This window comes from Coffea arabica, chromosome 6e (genome assembly GCF_036785885.1).
Source record: "Coffea arabica cultivar ET-39 chromosome 6e, Coffea Arabica ET-39 HiFi, whole genome shotgun sequence".
NCBI lineage: Eukaryota > Viridiplantae > Streptophyta > Magnoliopsida > Gentianales > Rubiaceae > Coffea > Coffea arabica.
The window spans coordinates 16,377,100-16,402,620 of record NC_092321.1 but is presented as its reverse complement, the minus strand read 5'-3'; the positions used below and the strand labels follow the sequence as shown (position 1 = coordinate 16,402,620).

The 25,521-nt window shown below is 35.1% G+C and overlaps 1 protein-coding gene across 3 annotated transcripts in view; it reads right to left on the bottom strand.

The window, feature by feature from the left end:
• LOC113697273 (ABC transporter A family member 1) overlaps nucleotides 1-23,593 on the bottom strand; it is a 35,037-nt gene extending 11,444 nt beyond the window's left edge. Inside the window, exons 1-29 of one of the 3 annotated variants that reach the window (XM_027216825.2) lie at nucleotides 23,074-23,593; nucleotides 21,365-21,444; nucleotides 20,061-20,232; nucleotides 19,103-19,185; nucleotides 16,224-16,440; nucleotides 15,316-15,542; nucleotides 15,127-15,187; nucleotides 14,890-14,976; nucleotides 13,120-13,352; nucleotides 12,929-13,043; nucleotides 12,765-12,854; nucleotides 12,297-12,508; nucleotides 12,074-12,186; nucleotides 10,708-10,814; nucleotides 10,092-10,154; nucleotides 9,687-9,773; nucleotides 8,699-8,797; nucleotides 8,435-8,619; nucleotides 7,861-7,915; nucleotides 7,682-7,753; nucleotides 6,804-7,511; nucleotides 6,534-6,712; nucleotides 5,223-5,433; nucleotides 4,578-4,661; nucleotides 3,924-3,965; nucleotides 3,733-3,829; nucleotides 2,054-2,181; nucleotides 1,872-1,976; nucleotides 1,098-1,244 (exon numbers count right to left, since the gene is read on the bottom strand). In XM_027216825.2, the coding sequence (XP_027072626.1) occupies nucleotides 1,098-1,244; nucleotides 1,872-1,976; nucleotides 2,054-2,181; nucleotides 3,733-3,829; nucleotides 3,924-3,965; nucleotides 4,578-4,661; nucleotides 5,223-5,433; nucleotides 6,534-6,712; nucleotides 6,804-7,511; nucleotides 7,682-7,753; nucleotides 7,861-7,915; nucleotides 8,435-8,619; nucleotides 8,699-8,797; nucleotides 9,687-9,773; nucleotides 10,092-10,154; nucleotides 10,708-10,814; nucleotides 12,074-12,186; nucleotides 12,297-12,508; nucleotides 12,765-12,854; nucleotides 12,929-13,043; nucleotides 13,120-13,352; nucleotides 14,890-14,976; nucleotides 15,127-15,187; nucleotides 15,316-15,542; nucleotides 16,224-16,440; nucleotides 19,103-19,185; nucleotides 20,061-20,232; nucleotides 21,365-21,444; nucleotides 23,074-23,238 (4,224 nt within the window). In that variant the 5' untranslated portion in view covers nucleotides 23,239-23,593. The remainder of the gene's footprint in view (nucleotides 1-1,097; nucleotides 1,245-1,871; nucleotides 1,977-2,053; nucleotides 2,182-3,732; nucleotides 3,830-3,923; nucleotides 3,966-4,577; nucleotides 4,662-5,222; nucleotides 5,434-6,533; nucleotides 6,713-6,803; nucleotides 7,512-7,681; nucleotides 7,754-7,860; nucleotides 7,916-8,434; nucleotides 8,620-8,698; nucleotides 8,798-9,686; nucleotides 9,774-10,091; nucleotides 10,155-10,707; nucleotides 10,815-12,073; nucleotides 12,187-12,296; nucleotides 12,509-12,764; nucleotides 12,855-12,928; nucleotides 13,044-13,119; nucleotides 13,353-14,889; nucleotides 14,977-15,126; nucleotides 15,188-15,315; nucleotides 15,543-16,223; nucleotides 16,441-19,102; nucleotides 19,186-20,060; nucleotides 20,233-21,364; nucleotides 21,445-23,073) is intronic. The other 2 variants (XM_072055453.1, XM_072055452.1) reach the window with 2 other exon arrangements.
• Nucleotides 23,594-25,521: the final 1,928 nt, after the last annotated feature.

Sequence of the window (25,521 nt, the reverse complement as noted above, 5' to 3'; positions counted from 1 at the left end):
ATCAAAAGCCATGATCCTATGTTATCTAAACCATTGAAACTGTCTACTTCCTTTTGTTTAATCACCTAGTTGAGTTCACAGAGTTGTCCACTCTTTAAAGCATCCACTTCCCCTTTAAGAAAGTTTTAGACATTTTCAATTTTTTAAGTTTGAATTCATTGATGAAACTTCAATGCTTAAGCTTGAGAGATCCAGTGCACTTCATATGTTAAGAAACTACTGCTGTCAATCAAGGACAGTCCAGCTATGCATTGCTACGTGGTATGATAGCAGCAAGACATCCAACATAGATAGTTCAGAGATAGGTAGCAGAAAACCTGGCGACAAACCAACAGATGAAAGATCTTAATAAAATGACTAGGCTCTATCTGCCCTGAGAAATAGGATAATTGAGGTAGAATTGTTCTATCTGCCTTCATCAATCGCAGCTACAGATCAATAATGGCCTAAGCAAACACGCAAAGAAAGGACAGCAATTTGTTTTTTTTTTTTGGGTTCAAGGGAAGACAGACTCCAAGCCTTACAAGGGTAAAGGGCAAGAGGCGAGGCTTGAGAATTGAACCAAGGACCTTACTTTCACCTGGCTAATCTCCCTACCAGCTAGGCTAGCAACACTCTAAAGACTCAAGCACTTCAAACTTGTTTAAAGCACCTAAAATCAGTGCTACACCAGCCATTAGTATCCAATTCCAGTTCTGCAGCTTCTCCACTGAAAATTCAATCTATAACATCCATTAACCCCCCTCTTGCAAAATGAAAAAGACTTGCTCAATTACTAGTAAAGTGTGAGGCTTTATGTAAAACTGAGAGAGCAGAAAATAACTGCAAACTAGTATTTTAGAACCTATCTCCCAACAATTTCGAAGTTAAAATGTAGATTTCTGGAACTATAATCATGCAATCTCAATGATGAGAAAACTCGTCCAATAGGGCTGAAGAGTGATAATTTCTACTTGAGAAAAGCGTGACCACATAAGCAAACCTAAAAAATAGCAAGACCACTATATGATTCCCAGAAAAACGTTATATCTTGCTTAAACACTGATTAGTAGTACACAGAAGCAAGATAATCTCATGCCATAAGATCAGAACAGCACCTCTGCAGCCAAGTAACAAAGGGAAGCACCCGTCACATTCCAGTCAAAAACTCTACTACCAGATCCATTCTTCATATCTTGTCGTAAAAGAGCTAATGAAGATAATCCATCGGCAAAGCAAAATCCCGGTGACAACCTGAAGAAGTTCTGGAAGATACAAATACGATAGTTAGTAAGCTCAATATCCGAGCGTGACGGCTTTTAAGATCACCAGTCATAACCCTTGGCACAATCTTTTAAGTTAGTGAAAATTTCTAAGCAGTCACATATTGCCCTGGAGAAGAACAAAGTCCGAGTCACTATCATTTTTCTAGAACTCCATTAGGATAAATTTATCTACAAGATTTTGAAGTCTCCAGCACACAATTTTCTTGATAAAAGACAAAGTGACAGAATGTGTCCACCTCCCATGAGAAACATCTAATAATTGGTTTACCTCTTATGAGTTCAACAAGTATCATAGATAGGACTGTAAAGAGGTGACAAGATGTTAAAACCATCAAAAGTTATTCAACTTGTTGGAACTCAAAAACTTGGAGGTGACAAAGGCATAAACCAAAATGTAGGAAACATTCACTGAATGTATGAAAAAATAGCTATACCCTTAAAAAGACTAATGACATAAGTTGCATAATCATCATCCCATTTGTAAACAAATCCAATCGAAAGTCCATCAATTGACTCTTTCAGAACATCAAATGCTAATCTTGAGGAATCAGTTTGCTTTGAAAAATGATGTAATAAAAAACATGTTGCTGCTCTATGCATGCAAACCTTGAGAAGGGAATTGGCCTGCTCTGTAGACTTCATAAGCCCCATTATGAATGATACAACCATGAGGATAATCCCACTGAAGAACTGGACCAACAGAACTATATTCTGCTTGTAGATATACAATGTTAGTGTCAAATAGGCAGAAAAGTTCAAACTTTAAACATTTGACAGCAGAATGATACCTGTGCCAGGCTGTGCTCCGAGAAGAAGAAGGTAAGGCAGTAGGTTGATGATGCAACTGCTAGTCCATATTCCAGTAACAGCATTATGGTGGGGAAGAAGGATTCTTTTCCAATAAACTGCTCAAGACCTGCAAAAGAAAAAATTTTCAATTTGTAGATAGCCACAAACAGTGGGAACATGAAATAACAGAACTTATAAGAGGAAGCAGAAATATGAAGGTTTACACCAAAGAATTAAAGAAGTTTGAGAAAAGCTACTAGTATTTCCCATAAAATAAACCAACATCTTATTTCCGTCACTTGAAATGGTATTTCCCATATAAACTGCTAGTTGATATGGTTTTTCTGTTTTGTCAGTTTTAAAAAGCAAAGTTCTTCTAAGAAGGCTGTCCTGCGTTGCTCATGGGATCAACTTTTTCAGCTAATATAAGCTTAAAGCCCAAGTCAAAAGCAAATGAAAACACCTCAAAAGCAGATTTTAGCTTTAAAAGCATGAATCAACTTTTAAGCAACAAGGACGGCCCCGGTTAAACAGTAAAAAAAATAAAAAAATAGAAGCATTTAAGTAAGATGCAGACAATAAGTTAAGCAAAGGATAGATTGTATTCTTATATAAGCTCATTGCAATTCAGTGGTACGATATTTAGCCATTTTAACAGCTTCAGCAGTCAAGAAAGTTTTGTTTAGTTTGCTAAGTTGTCTTCTTAACTAGGGAAACATAAAAGAAAGAAGAGGACTTGCATGATTAGTTTTTAGGAACAAAAGAATAAAAAGCTAGGACTAAACTATTCCACAGGGTTTGCTTTGTGAGTTACTCTAGGACACCTTAAATTTATATTTCCATCACAACCCTCAAAAATACCAATGAAACAGTTAAAACATGAAGTTAGGATGATGAAATGAAACATTAAATGCTCTAGAAATTGCTATTAGAGATGTCGTGTGCCTTTGGGGTTGCGGTGGCTAATTAAAAAGAGCTTCCCCTAGTAGGGTTTGTGGTAAAAGAATGAAGTGTTTAATTATATTGTTTGAAATGAATACTTGCATAAGTGGTTTTTCTACTTGATAATATGTAGTTGTTGAAATTATTAAAATGTATTTATCCCTTTATTCAGTTCGAAATTATGATAAAACGGACAAACTTTATTTTTATTTTTTGAAACACAAAAGTTAATCCAAAAGCACTAATTTTGAGCTTGTGCTAAAAGTACTTTTGAGATAAAAAATGTACTCCTAAATTTACAGAATGATGCTTACCAAACACCTTAGAAGTGCTTGTATTGCCTAGAAGTACCTTTTTAGTAAAAGCACCACAATCCCAAATAAGTTCTCAATATTACCCAACCATCAAACGAGATGCCCAATCTCAACATCATCGAGGCTTTACTGAACTAGTCATGAAATGTTTTTGGGACGCAAAAAGGAAAATAAATAACATAATTTTCAGCTATGTTTGAACCTTTCTCCAGTCAATGCAGGCTGATTATCTGTTTTCACGTTCATCCTAACTTTTGTTAACTGTGATTCCTTTCATGGCATTAAGGCATCTGAAAAGTAACTCTAACAACAGAAGTAAAAGCAAGGACATTCAACTGAGAACGTAGCAGGCAATTAATTACGCAAGCAATTTTCCTCCAACTGTCCATGGAACATGTAGACAGCAAAGATCAAGAACATACCAAATGCAGAAAAGAGAATAATTGCAATTGATGAAGGAAATAAAAAGCTGATGAAGTCCCACATATATGTTGAAGCCCAATATGCCAATATAGATACCTGCATTTAATTGACTGTTAAAAAGAACAAAACCACAAAAACAAAGCATAGCAATAATTCCAGAAACTGGAAACTTCGTAGAAACTGAATATACCCCACTAATCAATTGCTGATGCTTGGCTTTTACTTCATGTTCCTGCATCAAAGACGATTTGTCTTAGAAATTCATAATAAATACTAAATTCATCAATGAGTTATAATAGAAGTTCTCCAATTTTTTGCAATATGGGAACCTCAAATAGCAAGTGATGATAGCGAGTTTAGTAACTAACTTTGGGATCCTTGCATATTATGGGTAACAACTTTAACTTTCAGTGACTGACAAAAGTAATATACAATAGGAAACTTATAGAACTAAATTTAGTGCCAATGCTCTTACACCCAGCAGCAAAGCCAAGACCCCAGGTTCAGTTATTGATTAGAAAAAAAGATTTCGAATGAGAACTTCCAGTGAGCTTAAAAATATTTTAAATTTTTGGTTTTCAAGTGGCAGTAATTAATTTACTTTGAAATTTTTATCCCTTTGTAATATGGAATAATTGACAAAATTTCAACTAGCCAGGTAGTCAGCAAAAAAGAAAAATGAAAATTGCATAATTTTTTTCCCTCTTGCCTTAATTTTGCCTCCAAGACTATTAGAAAGTTCAGGAAAACACTGGGTCTTCTCTTTATATATCACTTACAAACCTGTTCCTGAGAACCAAACCATCACAATTATCATTTTCAAGAATGAGCTAAGGCAAATTACCTTCACAATAGCCACAGCAAAAGAGGCCGGAATAAATGAAAAGGCAATGTTAACAACAATAGCAGCTGAGAACGCATCAAGATCCTGCAAAACAACACAGTTTCATGTGAAAATGAACACAAGTCAGATACAATTAATTACAGAGAATCACATGGAACAAAATTAAAATTTTCAGCAGAGAGGCAGTAATGAATACATGACAACCTGTGGATATCTTTATGAGAATAAAATTCATTAACGTTGTGATGAGGGTTTGTTTATAAATCATTTTGAGCCACCAAGCGTCAAACTCAACAATGGACAGTGCACAATAAAATGTGCACTAATAAATCCAGAACAAAGTTCACAACAAAAGTTCTTTTATGAAGCTAATGAGTATTAAAAAGCCATGAAATGACTCCAACTTCAAACTCAAAGCTTCAAGATCAGAAAGGAAGACATGATTTTAAGATATCTATAGGGTGAATACATCCAAAAAGACTGGCATATTGTTTGTAAGGTGGCCTATAATATATATTCAAACAAGTAACTAGCAATCCATCCAAAGGTATGGTTAACAGACTCGTGAAATAAAGACCTCAGCTTCAAGAAACTATTTTACCATTTCTAGGGTATTTTAAATGATTAAGTAATAGCAAACCATACATGACGCTGCAGATGCTGACTTTCTGTCAGTAGCAGAGGATGATTCCGTGTCGTTATTGACATATTCTCGTTGAGGGTAGCCAGCCTGAGTATTGCTGAGTTCATCAGATTGATAAATGTTGGAGCAGCATGCTGGCAAGAACTATTATGCAGGACAGTATAACCCACCCTCCCATCATCAGTCTGATTGTCCATTACAATTGCTCCATACCTGCAAAGGGGTGCACGAAGTTGATAAGATAACAACAGATAATGAAAGAAACATTTAGAGGTTTCAAAAGATCATATTAGATAAGGCAGAAGGACAATATTACGACTTCAATACAAGCTCTCAACAAAATGTACTTTATCCTTGCCAAACCAAATGTGATACTTTGCTACTTTCCTTTACTGCATCAGAGAACAATGTTGACTTTTCTGAACTGAAATGTTTTACTCTTCCAACATATATTAAAAGGTTCATTGATGCACGCCAGAGTTTTCTTAATTCTATGAAAAGTAATAATGAAAACTATATGACCAAACTGCTTTACTACCTCTCCCCTCCCTCTGCCAAATAAAAGGAAACAAAATTGAAAAAGACAATATTTACTTTGTTATTCATATTGTATTTTTACAAATCCTATCTTAAAAACTGCATGCTGAGTTAAACTAGGCGACTCAGTTTGAAATAGATGTCGCACAAAATACGGAAGGTATGGTATCAAAAAGACAACCCAACCTCAACTAATTTAGTCTTCAATTAATTGCATCATTGTCTGTATTTTTTTCTCCTTTTATTACATAAACCGAGTTGTAAAAGCTCATAAACAAGCTCTGAGAGCATCCCTGAAACCCCTTTGTGGTTATTTACTAAATATCATAAGGCCAGTAGATATCTGCAGTTCATACATTTTATCCCAACCAACTAAATATTCAATAAAAATATCTGGTTGCAAGCATGATCTATTTAATTGCAACACAACTAATATCATAAGGCCAGTAAACAATCTTATCAACTTTGTCTGAAAGAGGTTAGATTGAAGGATGAAAAAGATAATAAAGAAGAAACTTAATTCTACTTGATCAAGCAGCAGAAACAAAATAATGGTAAAAAAATTTTATTCTAGATAACCATAACAGCTACCGAGACATATAATGTGTTAAATTCATGATACAAGAAGAATGAAAATAAAACCAATTAAAACTGATCATGTACTTAATTTCATATGCAATCAGGGAAGAACTACAAATCAGAGAAAGGAAACAAGAGAGATGCTAAAAAAGTTGTCCACAATCATGCACTACCCCTAACAACTCAATACCACGCACCTTGACTCATAAGATTCATTAAAACTGGACATTAGATATTCACTCATTTCAAGAAGGGCTGGTCCCAAAGTGGGCCCTGCAACCTGAATAGCATCATTCAATGCCATTTCAGAGTCAGGGAACTTATACGGAGTCTTTTTAACCCTCTGGATCCAGCCCCCTTTCAGATGCTTTGCAACCTACAAAGATAGCACAAACAAGGTGGCAAAATGTTATTCATTGAACAGAGACAGTTGATAGTCCACGTGAAGTTGGAAAGAATTTACTAACCTCCTGGGCAATAGGCCATGAGAGATCAAAAGGTATAGGACCTCCACCTCCACCACCACTCAGGAGAGGATTAAAGTGTGAGGTTGTGAAAGTTATTGACTGCTGATCTGGATGTGACTTAAGACTGAGAAAGAGAAGACCAATGAATAAGAACACAGCCGGGATTAACAGCTGAAAGACAATGGTCTTCCGATCCCTCTTAGCTGATATTGCTCTCTTAATAAGTAAAGCTTTGACATGCTTCCAAAATGTTGACCTCGAAAGCACAAAACAACAGCAGCACTGCATACTTAAGAACTTAAAGACACTTAAAACAGTTGCAAAAAATAGACCACATGCCCTCCCAACTGTGGTAACTAGAAGCCCGAGAACTTTAAAAAAGTTTGTGCACTGTTTGATATGGAACACATGGTTTGGAGCATAACTTTGACAAGCTCTAGAAACATTAGAATCAGATGAAGCTGCAGAATTGTTCTCTTTAAAGCAGTCAGCCTCATCAAAGTCACCCCCTGCTACTCTCAGGAACACTTCCTCTAAAGTTGTGACAGATATACCATAGCTCTCAACACCAATATTGTCGTCATTCTCTTGACCCCTAGCTTCAGCATTGGGGTTCGATCTTCTCATACACTGCTCTATTTCTCGAAACATGCTCTCAAATGAAGATGAGGATGACAGTGGAAGCTTAAAGGAAATTTCAGTTCCAACCTGCACCACCCAAAAAAAGACACCAACAAAAAATGTAATAATCAACACCAATAAATTTAGCAGATGCAATACCTCAACGATCAATACATGTGTCATTTATCACTCATTCTCACTGCAGAAAACATGTGTCATCATTTTACAAAAAAACCAAGATGTAGACAGAGAAATACCTCACTCACACATGTTGCAGATGGAATATGTTGATACACAATATCAGCAGCTGGAGAAGCACATGGTGCGGACTGAAAAAGGAAGTTAATCATAAGGCTAATAGAAAGGGAAGAAGGCCTTTTATATGGAAAAGACTGTTGAAGACTAAAAAGTAATTTGTAATAAGAAAAGACTTCACCTTTACCAAGGTAAGAGTGTAACCAACCCCATACTGGTGCTTCAGGTAAAGGGAACTGTGAAATGATAACAAAGTGAAGGAAAGGAATTACGCAAAGGACTTCCTCAATATATACCATTTCTTCTAAATCAAGTGTTCATAGCATTCAGATTGTGGTATGCTGTTTCTAACACTTTATCTCTATCTTCTTGTCCAGTTTCATGGTCAAATTTTTGATATTTTAGTGGAATAGATGGAGTAGAGCTGTCAGGTCTATGAAATCACCTTCAGTTGTTGTCAAATCATTGACAGTATCCTTGATAGCAAGAGGCATGGACCGTATGTCTTAACTCTCGCACCCCAAAATAATAAACTCATAAGTTCATGTTTCCTATTAAACCGACTTTTTGAAACCTTGCACGCATTTATTTAGTAATTCAACTGAGACCGTAAATTTACCAAAGAACTTTTCTGTTTCAAGCTTTAACAGAATACGCATTAAATCAAGTCGGAAAACAGGAAATTTACAAAAGGCCAAACCATGTTACAGCAGTGAAAATGAGTGATAGTCAAAAGATTGATCAGGGGAAAGTACCTTCCACAGCATTTCAGAGTACCATTAGCCATGATGGCTATGCGATCTCCCAGTACATCAGCTTCATCCATGGAGTGAGTTGTTAACAATATTATCCTTCCTTTCTTAATTCTTTTTATAAATTGCCACGTCAATCGCATTGAATATGGATCCATTCCACTTGTAGGTTCATCAAGAACAATAACCTTTGAAAGTGAAATGATATGATTGTAGAACATTTTAACAAGACATAATAGTCAAGAACGTTCCAACAGTCATACTCACCTTACTATTTCCGATCAGTGCAATCCCAAGGGACAATTTTCTCTTCATACCTCCAGAAAGAGCCTTGACAGTAGTACCAATTTTATCTGCAAGTCCCACCTAATGAAACATCCAATTACAAGCATTAATAAAAGAAACAGGAGCAAAGCTGTCAAGGAAAGGTAGCTGTAGATGCTACATTCCAGCAAGAAAATAATCAAAATATACGTAATGCTAAATGCATGCCGTGAGTAAAATATAGGAATAATTTCAGAAACCAACCCTGAGGTTTCTAAACACTATCACTTGGCACCCTCGAAGTTTCCAATATTACACTTACCTTCCATTATTTGAAATCTCATCTATGAAAGTAACCTTATGTCAGTAACAATGACACGGAAATTCATAATGTCTGCTGAAAAGCATTTTCATTCCCCATCTACCCTTGCATGGATGGCAAGAAATTAAAGCAACTGGTTTAACTTACAAGGGCACAAAACAGCAGAATAGAAGGGGATTGGCCAATTATTAACCAGGTAGGCTTTGCCCCCCCTTGTTTTACATCCCCATGGCCTTCTTTAAGTTAAATTGATAATTCAGTGTGGACCATTGAAGGGCAAGTTGGGAATAAAAATAGTTTTCAGCAATACCTATGAATTTTGGAGTGCACTTCTACAGAGATATTGAAAACTTTAGGGGTGCTAACTGAAATAACCAGAAACCTCAAGGGCTCAGGAGTTTTCTCCGTTATTGCTCTAGTAAGAATAGGCAAGCGACCATCTTAAAAATGAGAGCTCCAAACAAGGATATTGGTTAAGTGAATCCACGAAAACTCATTTCAACTGATTGTATGGTTGGATTGATATACAAAATGGTTTTACATAAGATTCTCAAAAGGTCATGGCTCAGGCTATTTTATTAGCTGTCTGGTATGACAGCATCATGTAATCAACAGTCGATCCTAGATCAGTAGAGATGCATCAGCAGAATACAGCAATTGGGAACTTACTTCATCCACCACTTCAGTGACACTACTATCAATAGAGTCTTCATCGACGCCCTTTATGGTGGCAAATATTTCCAAATGCTCCTTCACCTGCAAATATTTCCAGATAATATGCTCACCGTTCCAAACACAAAACTTAGACATGGTTCAGGAACAACTAAAGCTCCAGCAACCCTGCATGAAGACATCACTGTCCCCTTCTCCAAAGCTATAAATTCTTTTTTCATTTAATACACAAGAAAGGGTGGACTGCTGGAATTAGACCAGGCCAAAGACTAAAAGCCATGAGTATGCAATTCTTTAGGTTCCACACTTCCTCAATCCTCCCACTCTAAAGTTGACGTGATGAAATAAACATATCCATGACGTACTAATGCTGGGGATATTATTTGAGCAATAGTTACTCACAGTTAGCTCTGGAAAAAGAATGTCCTGTTGAGGACAGACACCCAAACTCTTCCGTATCTCATCCTGCAATATCAAATAGATAGTTATCAAGGTCATAACTTCAGAAAACATTCACATATAATTTGGCAAGGCAGGTTGGCCATCATATGCCCAACTAAGTTACTGATTATCTTGCCATCAAACCCTCTTATTCTTCATCAGTTAAATGAGCTTTTAAAAGGAAACAGAAAAAGAAAGACAGCATGGACTAAATAAAATACAGATGCACAGAGATTTTCCATGGAAAACCACTGAGATGCAATATTCGTTGGACAAGCTAAACTGACTGTAAGAAACTAAAAATCTTACCTTGCTTAACAAGTAAAACTTCTCACACAAAATGAAAAGAAACTTTACAATGAGGACATACAGAAAACTTCTTGCTACTTTTTGAAAAATTAGTCTTTTTTTTGCAAGAATTTAACTTTCAAAATCGCTGTTTCATTAGCAGATGCAAAAGAGACAGGCCCCAGTCAGCTAATGTAATTGACTAAACCAGACTGATGGTACTAAATATTAGTTTTGTCACTTCAAAACTTCAACTTGTGTGCAAAAATAGATAAAGAAACCACATTACCATGTCAGTCAAGATGTTCTTTCCATATATCAATGCATCTCCAGAAGTAGGACGAAGAAGACCAACAAGCATGGATATTGTCGTGCTCTTTCCAGCTCCATTATGTCCTTCAGTGGATAACCATTTAAAGCAACAATTAAATGACAAATCAAACCATGATGATTAATCATATAATGTGATGAAATAAAGGAAGCTGCATAAGGCCAAATTCTTTAAGAATTTTATAAAGCAGAGAAAAACAAATAAAAGGAGTAATTATATTCTATATTCTATGTTCATAAAAGACAAGTTTATAGATGAGGTAGCTTAAATATTAAGGTATAGCCAAAAAAAGTGAGATCAAAGCATATCAAAGTCGGTCCCCAGGTTTCACAAAACTCTTGCAGTCATTTTTTGAATACGATCTATTGTGCTCATAAATCTCCATAGATTGAACTACAATAAAGTTCTTAAGAAGGAAAGATACCTATGCCAAAAAGCAAATACTTTATGGATGCCTGACACTCTGTTGAACTACAACTTTGGCTAGGTCAGCATATCATAAAATATCTAAGCTATTACAGTCTGAGAAGAAGATAGAAAAGAAACATTCCACTCCATCAAAGGCCTCACAAATAGCCTGTCTTGCCACATTGTCCAAATGGACAAGGTGAACACAATAGTTGCATGTCACCATGATTTATAAATCCATATATAAGGCTACTAACAATCCTACAGTTGGAAGGAAGAGAGATTATATCCATACTATGAACCTTTTTGACTTCCCAATTCACAACAGAACTACTTAACCACTAAGGCTTGCTCTTGAATTCTAACTATTTGGAATGACCAAAACCTGGCATGTGATTCTTCACACCTGAACGAGAGGAGCCACATCAAGCAGGAACTTTTAAGAAAGACAGCTAAGAACAACATACTTTCTCCAAAAAATAATAGGAGGAGCAATTCTGCTCTATCCAACCTATAAAGAATTCATGGAAAGGAGGTCTCATCACCTTGTCCATTTAGCAAAATCAAGGACAGACCCTAATAAATTGGTATAAAATCTTTTCTGCTAATTGTCTCAAGGAGCAAAACAACTATCAACAATTCCAAGTCAAAGAGACTTCCAAAACACTACGCCTTGTAGTTAACTGGTGCCAGGAAAAGCACTTCGTGCAAACTCTTGTACTCTATATAATGGGATGCAACCATAAGCATCAAGCATTCCAGAAGAATATCAATCACAAGCATCTTCAGAAAAAAAAGCAATCTTGTTAAGCACAAAAGAAGATACCAAGATTCAATTACTAATGCAAATATAAGTCAAAAGATCCAATTTTCTCATAAAACATGTCATATGTTGACATAAAGTGAATGTGAATACCAAGAAGAGCAAGAATCTGGTTCTCATACAGATTTAGCTGCAAAGAATTTACAGCACAACATGTCCCCATTTTTGTCAGAAACTCCTTGTGCAAATTTCTAATCTGAATGCATCTGGAAAATATAAAGACAAAGATCACATTAATAATTGAAGAAATCAGAGGCATATGACAGGTATTTGTTTGAAGATTAAATACAGGGGCAACTAAACGCAGCACATGTACCGGTTGTCAAGCTCTTGTTGCCTCATTTCTAAGCTCATTGCTTCTACAGCTGGGTTATGTACATCCTCAACAGGACTAGTCTCTTGCTTTACATGATGGTCAGTTAATTTTTCTACTGTACAGGAACGACCACTGGTACTTCTCTTCCTCCAAAAGGATATCTGAAACATGAAGTTCCATGGATAACGTATGCCATTCTCCTTTGGAAGGACCTGAACACATCAAAAAATAGTTAATCATTAATGTGTAATAAAACTTAATCAAGGAAAATCTCAAAATATTGATGAAGATACAAAGTCTATTAAAAAGGACAACCCCGTTAAAAAAATACAATCTATTGGATACTAATGATCGGTTCAACTTGTAGAGATGCCCTATTGTAAAGAGCAATTACAGCAGCTTTTATGGATATATTAGTGCACACACTCCTGGCAGAATCAGAAATCAGACAAATTATTGAGTATGTACCTTATCCAGGTAAAGGCCCATTCCACAATACACTACTGTGTCAAACAACATCATCAGGAGACAGACCAAAAAAGAAACTCCAGATGACTCCTGGAAAAGCATAAAACTTTTAAAACTATGAAATATGGTCTTGGAGAAGAAATATGACAATGCACAGAACATACACGCCAGATGTTGCTCCAACGAAGTCCAACATGAGCACGTTCATAGTCAGCAAAGTTGACTGATCCCAAAGCAAAGGCAGTAGGTGAAAGGACAGAAGCAGTGACCTTTAATGCCCTACATGAATAGCATGAAGGGATTACTTCCTTGCAGGAAAACACAATTTGTTATCTGACATGCCAGCAATACTAACATAGAAACAGCCTCATCATTGACTGTGTAATATGGGAAGAAGGCCCCCAGGAAAGAAAGGGTCCCAACTGCCACAGCCGTTTTTGCCCGTGAGAAGAAAGTCGAGATTAGAAATGACAGCGATATTGCACTGAGTCCAAAAGAAAAGAAGTAGATGAAAACCAGTGATTTGTCACTGTACTCGAAAAGAGTATTCATAGTGCAAAGAGTCAAGATCCCAGAAGAAACTGCAAACTGCAAAACAAGCAAAAAGGAGTTTTAAAAGAGAAATGTAAAACCACACACAAAACTTGGCAAGAAATTGCCTGAACATTTAAAAACGAACTTACCCTAATTGACGACACAGAATATACAGTACATGGCATACTTCAAAAATGACGGTAAAACCATCCAAGAAAAAATTATCAGACCAAACAACAAAACCATTTGTGATTCTTAATATTAGCATAGTGGATAGTATATTTTAGTAAAACGGGAAAACTGGTAAGACATGATTGGAAAACAAGATAACTAGCAAGAACACAGTTCCTGATAAAATGGATCAGGTAAAGTGCAACAGGAAAACAAAGAACAGAATTTTTAAGTACTACAATCACAAGAGAGTGATCTTGAAGTGGGAAATCAGGAACACCAACAGTTACAAATTGCAAAGTAAAACTAAGGAAATAAATTTGGAAACTTAGCCACCATTACAGTAACTTTTCTTAATTGCTTAACGGACACTAATTCCAGCAGAGACGACAAAAAATCAAGAACCTGGGACTAAGCTTTCCCATAATTTACTAGTGTTTCACTGCAGACAAAGTGTATGACCAGACAAGCACAGTAAATAATTTCATCACAAGACAGAAGAGACTTAATCACACAAATGAAATAACAGACTTGCCTCCCCCTTCCATTCTAGGAAGACACTTGTCCAGTAAAACTTTTCTGGTTATTTCCCTCTCAAAAGGTAGACATGAAGCTCTATATAGGGAATCTTGCTTCACCTCTGAATTTGGGCATAATTTAAGAGCCGAGAGTTGAAGAAACTTGTCAAGGGAAATACTAAAGGTCATCTTCCAATCACACCAAAACTTCTAAGCGATAATTCTTCCACTAAAACCAATCCAATTAAGCTACAGAGATAATAGAGGTTCAAAATTTCTTAACAATGAGCTAGACTCATTTTCTTAATTAAAGGCCTTGTTACAACTGCTCAAGCTTGATCCCTGTAGCTACCACTGCTATTCTTTATTCAATCCCATCCTTCCAATGAGGCATTTAGGGCTTCCTCATCTCCTTTTGGATCAAGGTGCTACCAATGATACAACTGTCACTTAAAGTATCTTTCATTCTTTTCTTTCCCATGCTTTCCTATAGAGAGTTGTCATATCCCAACTCTGCCTTCTTTCTTTGTGTCCCTAAATTTTAGGTAGTGGTCTCACAATTTCAAAAGACAGATTTCATTGATTGTGGCAGAGTCTGAAACATCTTACACACAAACTAGATGTTCCATTACTCTAAATAAAATAAGGTTACTGCTACTTTATTGCTATCAGGTAGATAGAAAAACAATCTTCAACAATTAGATCAAGCAAAATCTCCAATTGGTACATAAAGCCTTCCATTTAAACTTAGCAAGGCAATATTTCCAAGTAATAAAAGAGGATTCATCCAATGCTTAGAGGAAAGCTATCAATTTGAAGTACTATTTATGACTATAAATAACAGCCAACATGAAGATGTAATGCCACAATAACAGTGCAAATCAAAGAGAAGTTATTTTTACCTGCAAAGCATATGTTATCCACCAAGAAAGAAAGAATATTTCATCTTTCAATCCCATCATGTAAAGACCTTGTTTTATCTTGTGCTCCTGAAGTATTAGCAGTTCAAATGAACTCATATCAAATGCTTTTAAAGAACAAAACTTTCAATTTTTAGTTTTAGCCAAAAGAATGCAATTCAGAGGAAGATCACAAGTTCGGATAGACCAAAAAAAAAAAAAAGCATACATATGACTGACCTTTTCAAAGACAGAATAGCTTATAAGACGAGATATGGGGTACAGAAATCCAAGCAAGTACCTGATCAGAAAATTAAAAAAAAAAAAATAGTTTCGATTGAAAGTCAAAGAAAGAGTATTAAAGCTTGCACAGAAGTCAGAAAACTTGAGCAAAAAGACCATAAAAAAGAGAGGTTTTAATATACATACAGTACTCCCATTACTTTCTTGACGATTGACTGGAACTCATCATCAGTATATTGACGAGTTGGAAATGGGACTATGCTTATGTTCGAAGGACTGAACTGGGTCCAAGGTACCTCAACAGCCGACCTTATGCTGGCTGATTGCTGAGGCAACCCACGTTCTTCAATAGATAAATTAGCTATATTCTGCTGGGAAACAAAAATAATGAAAGAGTCCAGGACTTGTTGGAGCTGTAAGAAGAAAAGTAGGAGCAAAAATCTGATTAATGGCTCTGCAGAGGTCCGATACCAAGGAAAAGAAAACATATAATAACTTCACGAACTGCAGTTCATTAAAAAGGTTAGAATTCCAAACAGGAGAAAGTAGAAGACAAACAAAGTTCTTAAAATCATCCAGCAGAAGCTTCAGTCAAGCTAAGAGGTGGCAGCACCTAGTTCTCTAACAATCTTTGCATACAGAACATCACCCAATGATTAGGATAAACTTTCACAGGTTAGCTGACATGCTTAAGAACTACTAAAAATGGATTATTCCACAATCACCAAGTTTTAAAGACAAGCATCAAGTGTAAACATTTCAAAAAAGAGGAATTCACCCCAAGAAACCTACTTTCAGAACACCGTCTCCATTTCCCTGCAGTGTAAGAAAAGCACTAGAACCTAAGAAACTACCTTCTCAACTAGTCTAGTATTAGCCAAATAAAGATTATACAAGAAAGCATTTTTGAAATGTAATTCTATTAAGTTTGTGAGCTCTGCATCCAGGACTAAATGACAATTGTGTTTAATTCATATGAATAATGTGACATTAACTGCTCAAAATGTTGAGAAGAGTCATAACAGTAGAAAAGCAATTTTCGGATGAATAAAGAACAAACTAAAGGCTACAAGAAAAGGGAGACAGAAATGTACCGTCAAAAATCCACTAAAGCCATATTGCAAAATTGGAACTGTATTGACCCCTAATTCCAAGTCATTCATATAAGGACCATTCACATCCATGATTGTTCTGACATCAGGGAATCCTGAAAAAGCCCATGTGTGGTTCAACCTTATGCTGTAATCAAACATCTCAGGACCTTGATTATGAAAAACAACTGCTCCTCTAATTTTTGGATTTGTGAAGTTCCTACACACACCAAAAGTGAAAGGAAACTAAGATTTTTCTGGAGATTATAACCTGGAACAATGATTTCCAATTTCAAGTTAAACTTTTCTAAGCAAGAGAAAAGACCACAAGCCAATAACCATAGAACATGCAAAACTAAATTTTCTAAGCAGCTAATATCATTGACACAAAGAAGACTTGTATACTACTGCATAAGCAATGTAAATCAGTTGGTAGGAATTAGCTGTAATTAGTCTAAGAATACAGCTATGTAATTAGTCTAAGATAGCTGCTGTAATTAGTCTAAGAATACAGCTGTATATAGTCTGTAATTACAGACTATATACAGCTGTACATGGCTGACCATTTAACCTAGTTACTTGTATAAAATAGATCAATGAAATATATGAAAGATATACTTTTTAGCATATTTAATAACTTGGTATCAGAGCCTTGGGGTTTTTCCTTGCTCTCCTCTTCTCTGAAAATTCCGGCCATTCTTTCAATAGCCCACACTGCTGAAATTTCTTCTCTAAAACACTAATCATCACAATATGTCAACCAAACCTGATGTTGAATCTCCTAACAGCAAGAATCTCTCCACTCTAACCATACAAGATGCTTCTTCTTCCATCCACATTAAATTGGATGGCACTAATTATCGAGTTTGGTCCAAGATTTTGGAGATGCATATTGCTGGAAGAAAAAAAATGGGCTATATTAATGGAAAAAAAGCTGCACCAGCAGTAGATGATTCAAGTTATGATGAATGGGAAGCTGAAGATTCTCTTGTCAAATCTTGGCTCATTAATTCAATGAGTGATAATCTGATATCTCACTTTGTACAATGCGGCACAGCAAAGGAAGTTTGGGATGCTGTAAAAAGAAGTTACCTTGATGTATCAGATTCCTCTGAAGTTTATGAACTAATGAAGAAGACTTTTCATTTACTACAAGATGGTCGGCCTCTAGCAGAATATTACAACGAATTAAACTCAACCTTTATGGAGCTCGATTATCGACGGCCCAATGACATGACATGTGCTGCTGATATTGAAAAATATAGAAATCGTATTGCCGAAGTTGGGGCATAGAAATCACTATATCGGACAAAGCAGATGTAGTACAGCATGTTGAAATTGATCGGACTTTGATGTAGTTTCTATCTTTGATGTAGTACAGCTGTATATAGTGATTTCTATGCCCCAACTTCGGCAATACAATTTCTATATTTTTCAATATCAGCAGCACATGTCATGTCATTGGGCCGTCGATAATCGAGCTCCATAAAGGTTGAGTTTAATTCGTTGTAATATTCTGCTAGAGGCCGACCATCTTGTTGTAAATGAAAAGTCTTCTTCATTAGTTCATAAACTTCAGAGGAATCTGATACATCAAAGTAACTTCTTTTTACAGCATCCCAAACTTCCTTTGCTGTGCCGCATTGTACAAAGTGAGATATCAGATTATCACTCATTGAATTAATGAGCCAAGATTTGACAAGAGAATTTTCAGCTTCCCATTCATCATAACTTGAATCATCTACTGCTGGTGCAGCTTTTTTTCCATTAATATAGCCCATTTTTTTTCTTCCAGCAATATGCATCTCCAAAATCTTGGACCAAACTCGATAATTAGTGCCATCCAATTTAATGTGGATGGAAGAAGAAGCATCTTGTATGGTTAGAGTGGAGAGATTCTTGCTGTTAGGAGATTCAACATCAGGTTTGGTTGACATATTGTGATGATTAGTGTTTTAGAGAAGAAATTTCAGCAGTGTGGGCTATTGAAAGAATGGCCGGAATTTTCAGAGAAGAGGAGAGCAAGGAAAAACCCCAAGGCTCTTTACCAAGTTATTAAATATGCTAAAAAGTATATCTTTCATATATTTCATTGATCTATTTTATACAAGTAACTAGGTTAAATGGTCAGCCATGTACAGCTGTATATAGTCTGTAATTACAGACTATATACAGCTGTATTCTTAGACTAATTACAGCAGCTATCTTAGACTAATTACATAACTGTATTCTTAGACTAATTACAGCTAATTCCTACCAACTAATAAGATAAATCCTACAATATTGAACTCCAACGCAAAAATCAAATATATGGGAAAACAACAATATTCATAACTTTTACGTGTCAAAACACCAATGATTGAAATATTGACTAACTTCAAACAAAAAACAATTTATATGTCAAGCCAATCATCCAATTATCGATAAAAAAGACCAACTCAACAGAGTACATGAAGAAACTCAAGTTTACTGCTCCCCAAATGCAGTACAAAATTATTTTCTGACAAGTAACTTCAAAAGTACTGCAATACTAGAAGAAACTATGCAAGTAGAAAACTGATAAGGAGATATATTTCTGCGAGAGAGAGAGAGAGAGAGAGAGAGATATTGGACCTCTGCAACGATAAACTATGATCATCTACACCTTAAAACTTGCATATGACGGACTCAATAAGTGTATATGAAAGTAAGAATGAAAGTTTTTCCCAATGCATACCACCTCAAAAATAAAGCTGAACAACTAAAGTAAAAACAAACTCTTCTTTTCTCAAGGTTTGTAATGCTACTTGTTCTTTTCACTACCTAGGGTAGTGAAACATTTCTTTAAGTGATAGCCACTTCACATTCCATAACAGAATACAATAACTGGATAATAAACTTACTTTTCTTTATCATAAGCACCATAATGTTTTGAACGAATGTAGGTGTCAAGCTCTTCTTCATCCGTGTAAACTCTTGCAACCATCTATGCAAGGGTGAAATTTACAATCACGAATTAAACAGTAAGAACATAAATGTCAAGAAAGATGATTCTCAATTGTTTGAGGAAATGTAGAAATTATACAAGAGAAAAAAAGAAAATATTATTTGGTTTAACAGGCTAATCAGAAGAAAGCCACTAAGAGATGTAACTAGAGATTCTAATATGCTAGTGGTTAAGAAATTACAAATTACAGCATAAAGACTAGAGTTCTAGATAACAATATGAGCTCCCCATGGTGAGAAAGTTAAGCATCCAACAAGAGGTATACAATGAAAATGCTAACTACTAATATACAAATATTATGATAAGGTAGAACATTGTCGATCTTAACCTATTCAAGCTGAAGACAAAATAATGAGAGCCAAGACAAATTTTACAACATAAATAACACGTGACAACTTAGCCACATGGCAATTGAGAACCTTTACTGAGTGAAGGAAACAATTCCAATACAACTTGTACATATCTCTGAAAATGAAAAACTAAAGGAATTTTTCAGGAAGTCAGTCTAAGGACATCAAGGAAAATCAGAAAGTGTAAAGGTGTACTAGCTAGAAAATCTCCAAGTGAACAACAAACATCGGTGCTGACTTCACGGCTCAAAGACATATATTAACATTCACATGCCAAAGTACAAATTATGCAAGAAGACATTAAAAAAATAAAGAAATTGTAAGCTGACCAAATCTAATAATAGTAACCACCATCAGCATTCAAAAAAGAACAAATTAACAACTTTCTCAAAGACTGTACTACTAGAATCAAGCCAGTTTCCCAATTTCTCACAAGGAAAAAAACGTCATGAAAAATTTATCAATTTATTCTAAAGAAAAGATTTAACAATTTTGACAACATACCTTCAGCAGAGGAAATTTTAAAGATAATATATTGATCATCATCTTTGTCTCATTTGTATCAGGTGCAAAAGCCAAATGCTCCCCTTTGGCTGACAAAAACTGGAGAATGTCGACAAAAGGCTGAGATATATCACTTTTTCCCACTTGTACAAACATGTCTTTTCGAATATACCTACAAATGGTTACCCTTACATTAAACTAATCAAATAATGAGTAAATCCCCATGTAAGCATAAATGGAGTATTTTCTCGTAACTACGGACAAAATAAGAACAAAGATCTTTTACATCCTTCAAATGTTACTTTTTATTCAGCCTCTTTTTTTTTTTCTATTTCCAAATCTCTTTTATGTTCATCTGCCAAGTAAGTCACCATTTACTGACAGAAATTTATCATTGAAAAACAGGATAATATTTAAAAAAATCATTTCTGCAATTATCAAAGGCTAAACAATGAAATTAAATTTTCTAACAACCACCGATTAGTATTAGAAATAACATTTTTCTTTTCCAACCCATATCCAAAAAGAAAAAATTTACATGTTCTCTTACATCCCCAGAGAACACAAGCAGCAGAAACTTCAACAATTACAAAGAAGTAAACAACAAGAGAGTTCAGGACTCTACTATGCCTAATGATTAATACCACATTGTAGCACAAACTCCGAATGTACACAGAGAAAAGACTCACATTTTAAAACTTGACTGTTCTGTTGAATAAAATCACTATAGAAAGTACTCTTTGTCGCTAGTCAAGACAAGATTCTTTCCATGTCAAGTTAGGTAATGGATATCAATTTTGACTGCTACTCATCACAAGATTGGCATGTATATGGTTGTTGCATTCTACTTGCAGGGATTGAGAGATCAGAGAATTATACAGGAAAAACCAAAATGCAATTCCTGTTAATCATCAATACTCAATCACACTATATGCATGTCCAGTCAGAGTGGACTAAGTAATTGGGATCTTAAAGGACTTTGTGAACAACAATCAGGTAGACAATTACTGGTTTCCACCGTGAATAGGGGAAACAAATATTCATATATTAGGCTCAAAAAAATTTATATATTAGCAAAAAGAGTTAAAGAGCGAAGGGGTTTGATAAGTTTTGACACACTTCATCTGTTAATAGATTAATAGATGCCAGATAGGATGGTTGACGTTGAAATAAAGCTTATGATTGTGTGGTTCTGCAGGTGGTCTACTTTAGAGCAATGAGAAATCAGGAATAGCCATATCAGGTTCCTGCATGCTTACATGCCATATCACAATGAAACATAAGTAGGTGCATAAAAAACATACGCTTGGGCTGGATGGATTCGCAAATCAGTTTGCGACCTCACAGCTATTAGCAATAGCATTACAACAGTGGGGAGCAAAATCTGTAGATCAAGAGAGTAAATTACAAGTGGTAAGCTTCAGTTGATTTGATAACAAGTAATGCTAGTAAGCCCAAAATCTAAAATTGAGAGTAAATTGTTTTCAAGATTAACTTCCAACCGACCAGAAAAACAGAGTTTCAAGATTTCAAACTTGTGAAGACAAATCAACAGACCATTCTATGATAAAAGCATAAACAACACCCATATAAGAACATGTCCTGTTCATTTACAAATGAATGTTGCCTTTTTTATTAGAATTAAACTATCAACTTCTTCTATGGTTAAGCAAAAGACACTCTCATTCAAATAGACAAAGAGAGCACAATCACCCATTAAACGGAACTCTCAATAAACCAAGTTATATTCCATTTTTTTACCACCAAAGAAGAACAACATATTAACTCTGAATCAAACTCTTGAAGAAAAGGGCAACAAAATCAGCAACAAAGAACCAATATTAAAGACCTCCAAGGAAAACCACCATAAACTCCACCAAGATCTTGAAAATCACTCACTGCCAAGATTAAGACTATTTAAGACAGAGAAAGGAAAGAAAAACAATTCTATGTATACTCAGATTTATATGAAAAATCATCATTTCTCACCAAAAAGGAAAAAAAATCTTGCAAATTAACTAACACTCAGAATCCTGTACATGTCTCATTGGTTAGAAACAATGATCATGAATTATTTCAGAAAATGAGATTGCTTGATCACAGTGCGGATGTGTTTCAAGAGTGTAGGTCAACACTGGGGACTGACGTCCATAAGAGTAAGGAAATGCCATAAAGCAACTATAAGATTCCCAATTTATATGACAATGGCCGTTGTTCATTCAAGAAAATCTTGCAAACATAACTGACCCTCAAAGTCATGAACATAATCTATAGAGTAAATCTATTGGTGGGCAATGTTTAAATAAAGGAGAACTCCTAATCATAGCATTAAGCCGTGCGCAAGTGTATGTTACTTAATATTTAAGACTGGCCTTAACGAGAGTAACAAAAAGCAAAAAAAACGAATTCCGTTGTCCAACTAAGCTCTCCAAGTTTCAATGTAAATGGTCATTGTTCATCCAAGAAAATCGTCAAAACTCCAACTTATTCCAATAACGAAATATAATGACCACGAATAATTCAATAAAGAGTACATACATTTATCATAATAGTAGTGTCTGCATAAGTGCGTATGGCTTCCAATTTAAGGTGACCAGATTAGAATTTAAACTCGGAAGGGGGGAGAAACACAAGTTATAGTCCAAGCAAGCAATTCAAATTAACTTATAAAAAGGTCAGGCCAATTGATTAACTACATCTATAATTACAACTTATTCTGTAAAGAGTACTGGTTCATCACAGTGTCAAAGTATGTATTTCTTCAACATTCAAGACTCAACTCCAGAAGAATTGAAAAAAGGCAATTTTCACAATCCAACCTAGCATTCAAATCTATAAGAAAAAGGCATTGATTCATTGAAGAAAATCATCTTTCTAACTGAACCTCGTAGCCTTGAACCTATTCCATTACATAGAAACAATGATCATGAATTCTTCAACAAAAGGCCACTCTTTTATCACAGTATTAGTGTGTGTAGTGTGTGCAATTGTTGCTTAAGATCTAAGTGCTGACCTCTGTAAGAGTAACAAAAGGGTGTCGAATTTTCAAAAGCCAATTCTTGCGAAGCATAGCCTTCAATTGTTTTCTTGAGCTCCTCTTCATCTCTTCTTCTTTCACTTTATTTCTCTCCTTCTTGCTAATATTTGGATGATTCTCCATAAACCCTTTTACTCCCATTCTTGATAGACCAGAATTATGGTCCCTTTCACTATCAGAAATCACCTTAAACTTCAACTTCAAGACGTACAAGAAAACATTACTAGCATGAGTATGAAGACAACTACTTTTTCTTGTAACTACTGCGCACCATTTTCTTACTTTTTTTTCAAGGTTTAAAGGGACTAATTATCAATAGACTGATAAAGGAAAAAAGGGGTTCAGACAAAGAGATGGATCGAGCAGGTGGCACGAAAGAACTGAAAGGGGGAGGAGTGAAAACATATGTAGGAAAGTTGATTCTGATGAGTGATGACACTTGACGGGGGTCTTCGTTAAAAGAAACTTCAATTGAAACGTTTGTCTATTCTTATTTGTTCTCTTTGAAATATTTTTCTCATTCCTTTTACCGGTATTCTCTTACTTGTATTCTCTTCACTTTGCTCCGGCTCCCTGACTTTATATGTAGTTACTCCTTTGGCCCAATAAATATGGGGGTCTATTTGTTTGGCTACTCGTTAAAATATGTTTCACGTGTCATATTTTTTAAAATATAAATTTAATTAGAAAAAATAAATAAGTACAAATGAGGGTTGATAAAATTAAATAGAAAAAGTATATAAATGCAAGAGAAAGTAATAATTGTAATATGTGTGTATATATAGTAAGTTAGGTAAATTTTAGGTGTGTTAGTAAGTGCTCAATGAGCACTCATTAAAAAAATCCTATAATCAATTATTCGTTGGATTTGTAAAGACACTATAATTCACCAGTTAGGGGAGTTTTACCATACCTTTTGAGCACTATACCAATGAATATCAATTCATCATTGGATTTGTGAAAAAAAAGAAAAGATATCAACCTTTAAATGATTTTAGAGGTAATAATATGATAAGAGTGTATTGAATTATAATCATAGATAGAAATTTCATAAATATTAACCTGTTTCAATTAGTTGAAAGGAATGCATGGAATTCCTGCTCTATTCTTCTCCTTCTTCTCTACAATTTTAAGATATGATGGACATTGTTAAATTGTTTAAGGTAATCACAAATTGTACATCATTGAATTACAATAAGATGTTAAGATGCAGCCAATAAACAATAAAATTCCATGCGTTAGAAGTGTGTACAAACATTCACCCAAATCGATTTATGCATATTGAACTCATTCAAGTCATTAATCGCAGTTTATAATTGTAAAAAGTGCTACATAACACAGCATAAAGTTCAAAAAATTAGGTTAAAGCATTTGTATTGTACATTCATTTCTTTAGTAATATTTAATACTCTAAAGACTAGTTACATGTGAGTATTTGGTACTGTGTTAGAGGTGCCAGAGATTTTGAATTGTGCAATGCTAAAATAGAAAATTGAAGTGTTTCAGATTATAAATTTAAGTTCTGACGAAATAATGGGATGTTCAATTTGTTTATCTTTTAGTCAATATAGTTAAACTTTAATAATTTTTAAAAAAAATGTAGTAAGTTGAGAACATTAATATCTATCTAATTTTTCATTTTCTTGAATATTTCCAGCTTCAAGTTAGTAATGCCCAACATGGAATTTTAATTTTTTTTAATTCATGTAAAGCAAATGAGTCAATTAAAAGTACTAAAATCCTGTCAAACCTTCGAAGACTAAGAACAATGAAACGAACAGATATTGCAGTAATTAATAATGAGGCCATAATCCTTTGCTCCAAGTGTTGTGTCTTACCAAGTTGTCTTTATTTTATTTTTTTCTAAAATCAAAATTGTCAAATTGCTCCAGCTTGTCGTGTTTTTAAGGGGTAATTAGGGCAGAGAATTGGGGGGAGAAAGGCGACGGAAATAATGAAAAAGAGAGGAAGAAGAGGGACCGGGAATAAGATTTGGGTTTTGGACAAAACCCACGAACTTAGTCAGGAATGGAGAAATGACATATTTTTAGATATCATTCCAATATTTCAATTCCAATACCAGTAAACCAAACATGAGTTATGGGGTTTATTCCATAACCCCATTCCGATACCCTCTTACCAAACGCCCCCTAACTATTTACACCTGTGCAATTGGTAGGCCTAAGGGGTCAGTTATTATTAATTTTTGATTGTAAATCAATTAGTTACTTAGTATATGCTGCTGTAGAGAAGGAATATCCCACGCTTGACATCAGGAAAAGCAAAAATATATGGTGCCAAATCTATAAAATTGGCAAAATATGGGGGCAACACCTTTAGCCGTCACAATCAGGAGTTAGCCGGGGAATGTCGCCCCTGACCACTGACTAAATCCTTCTAGAACCCCACTTGGCTACTTGGCTT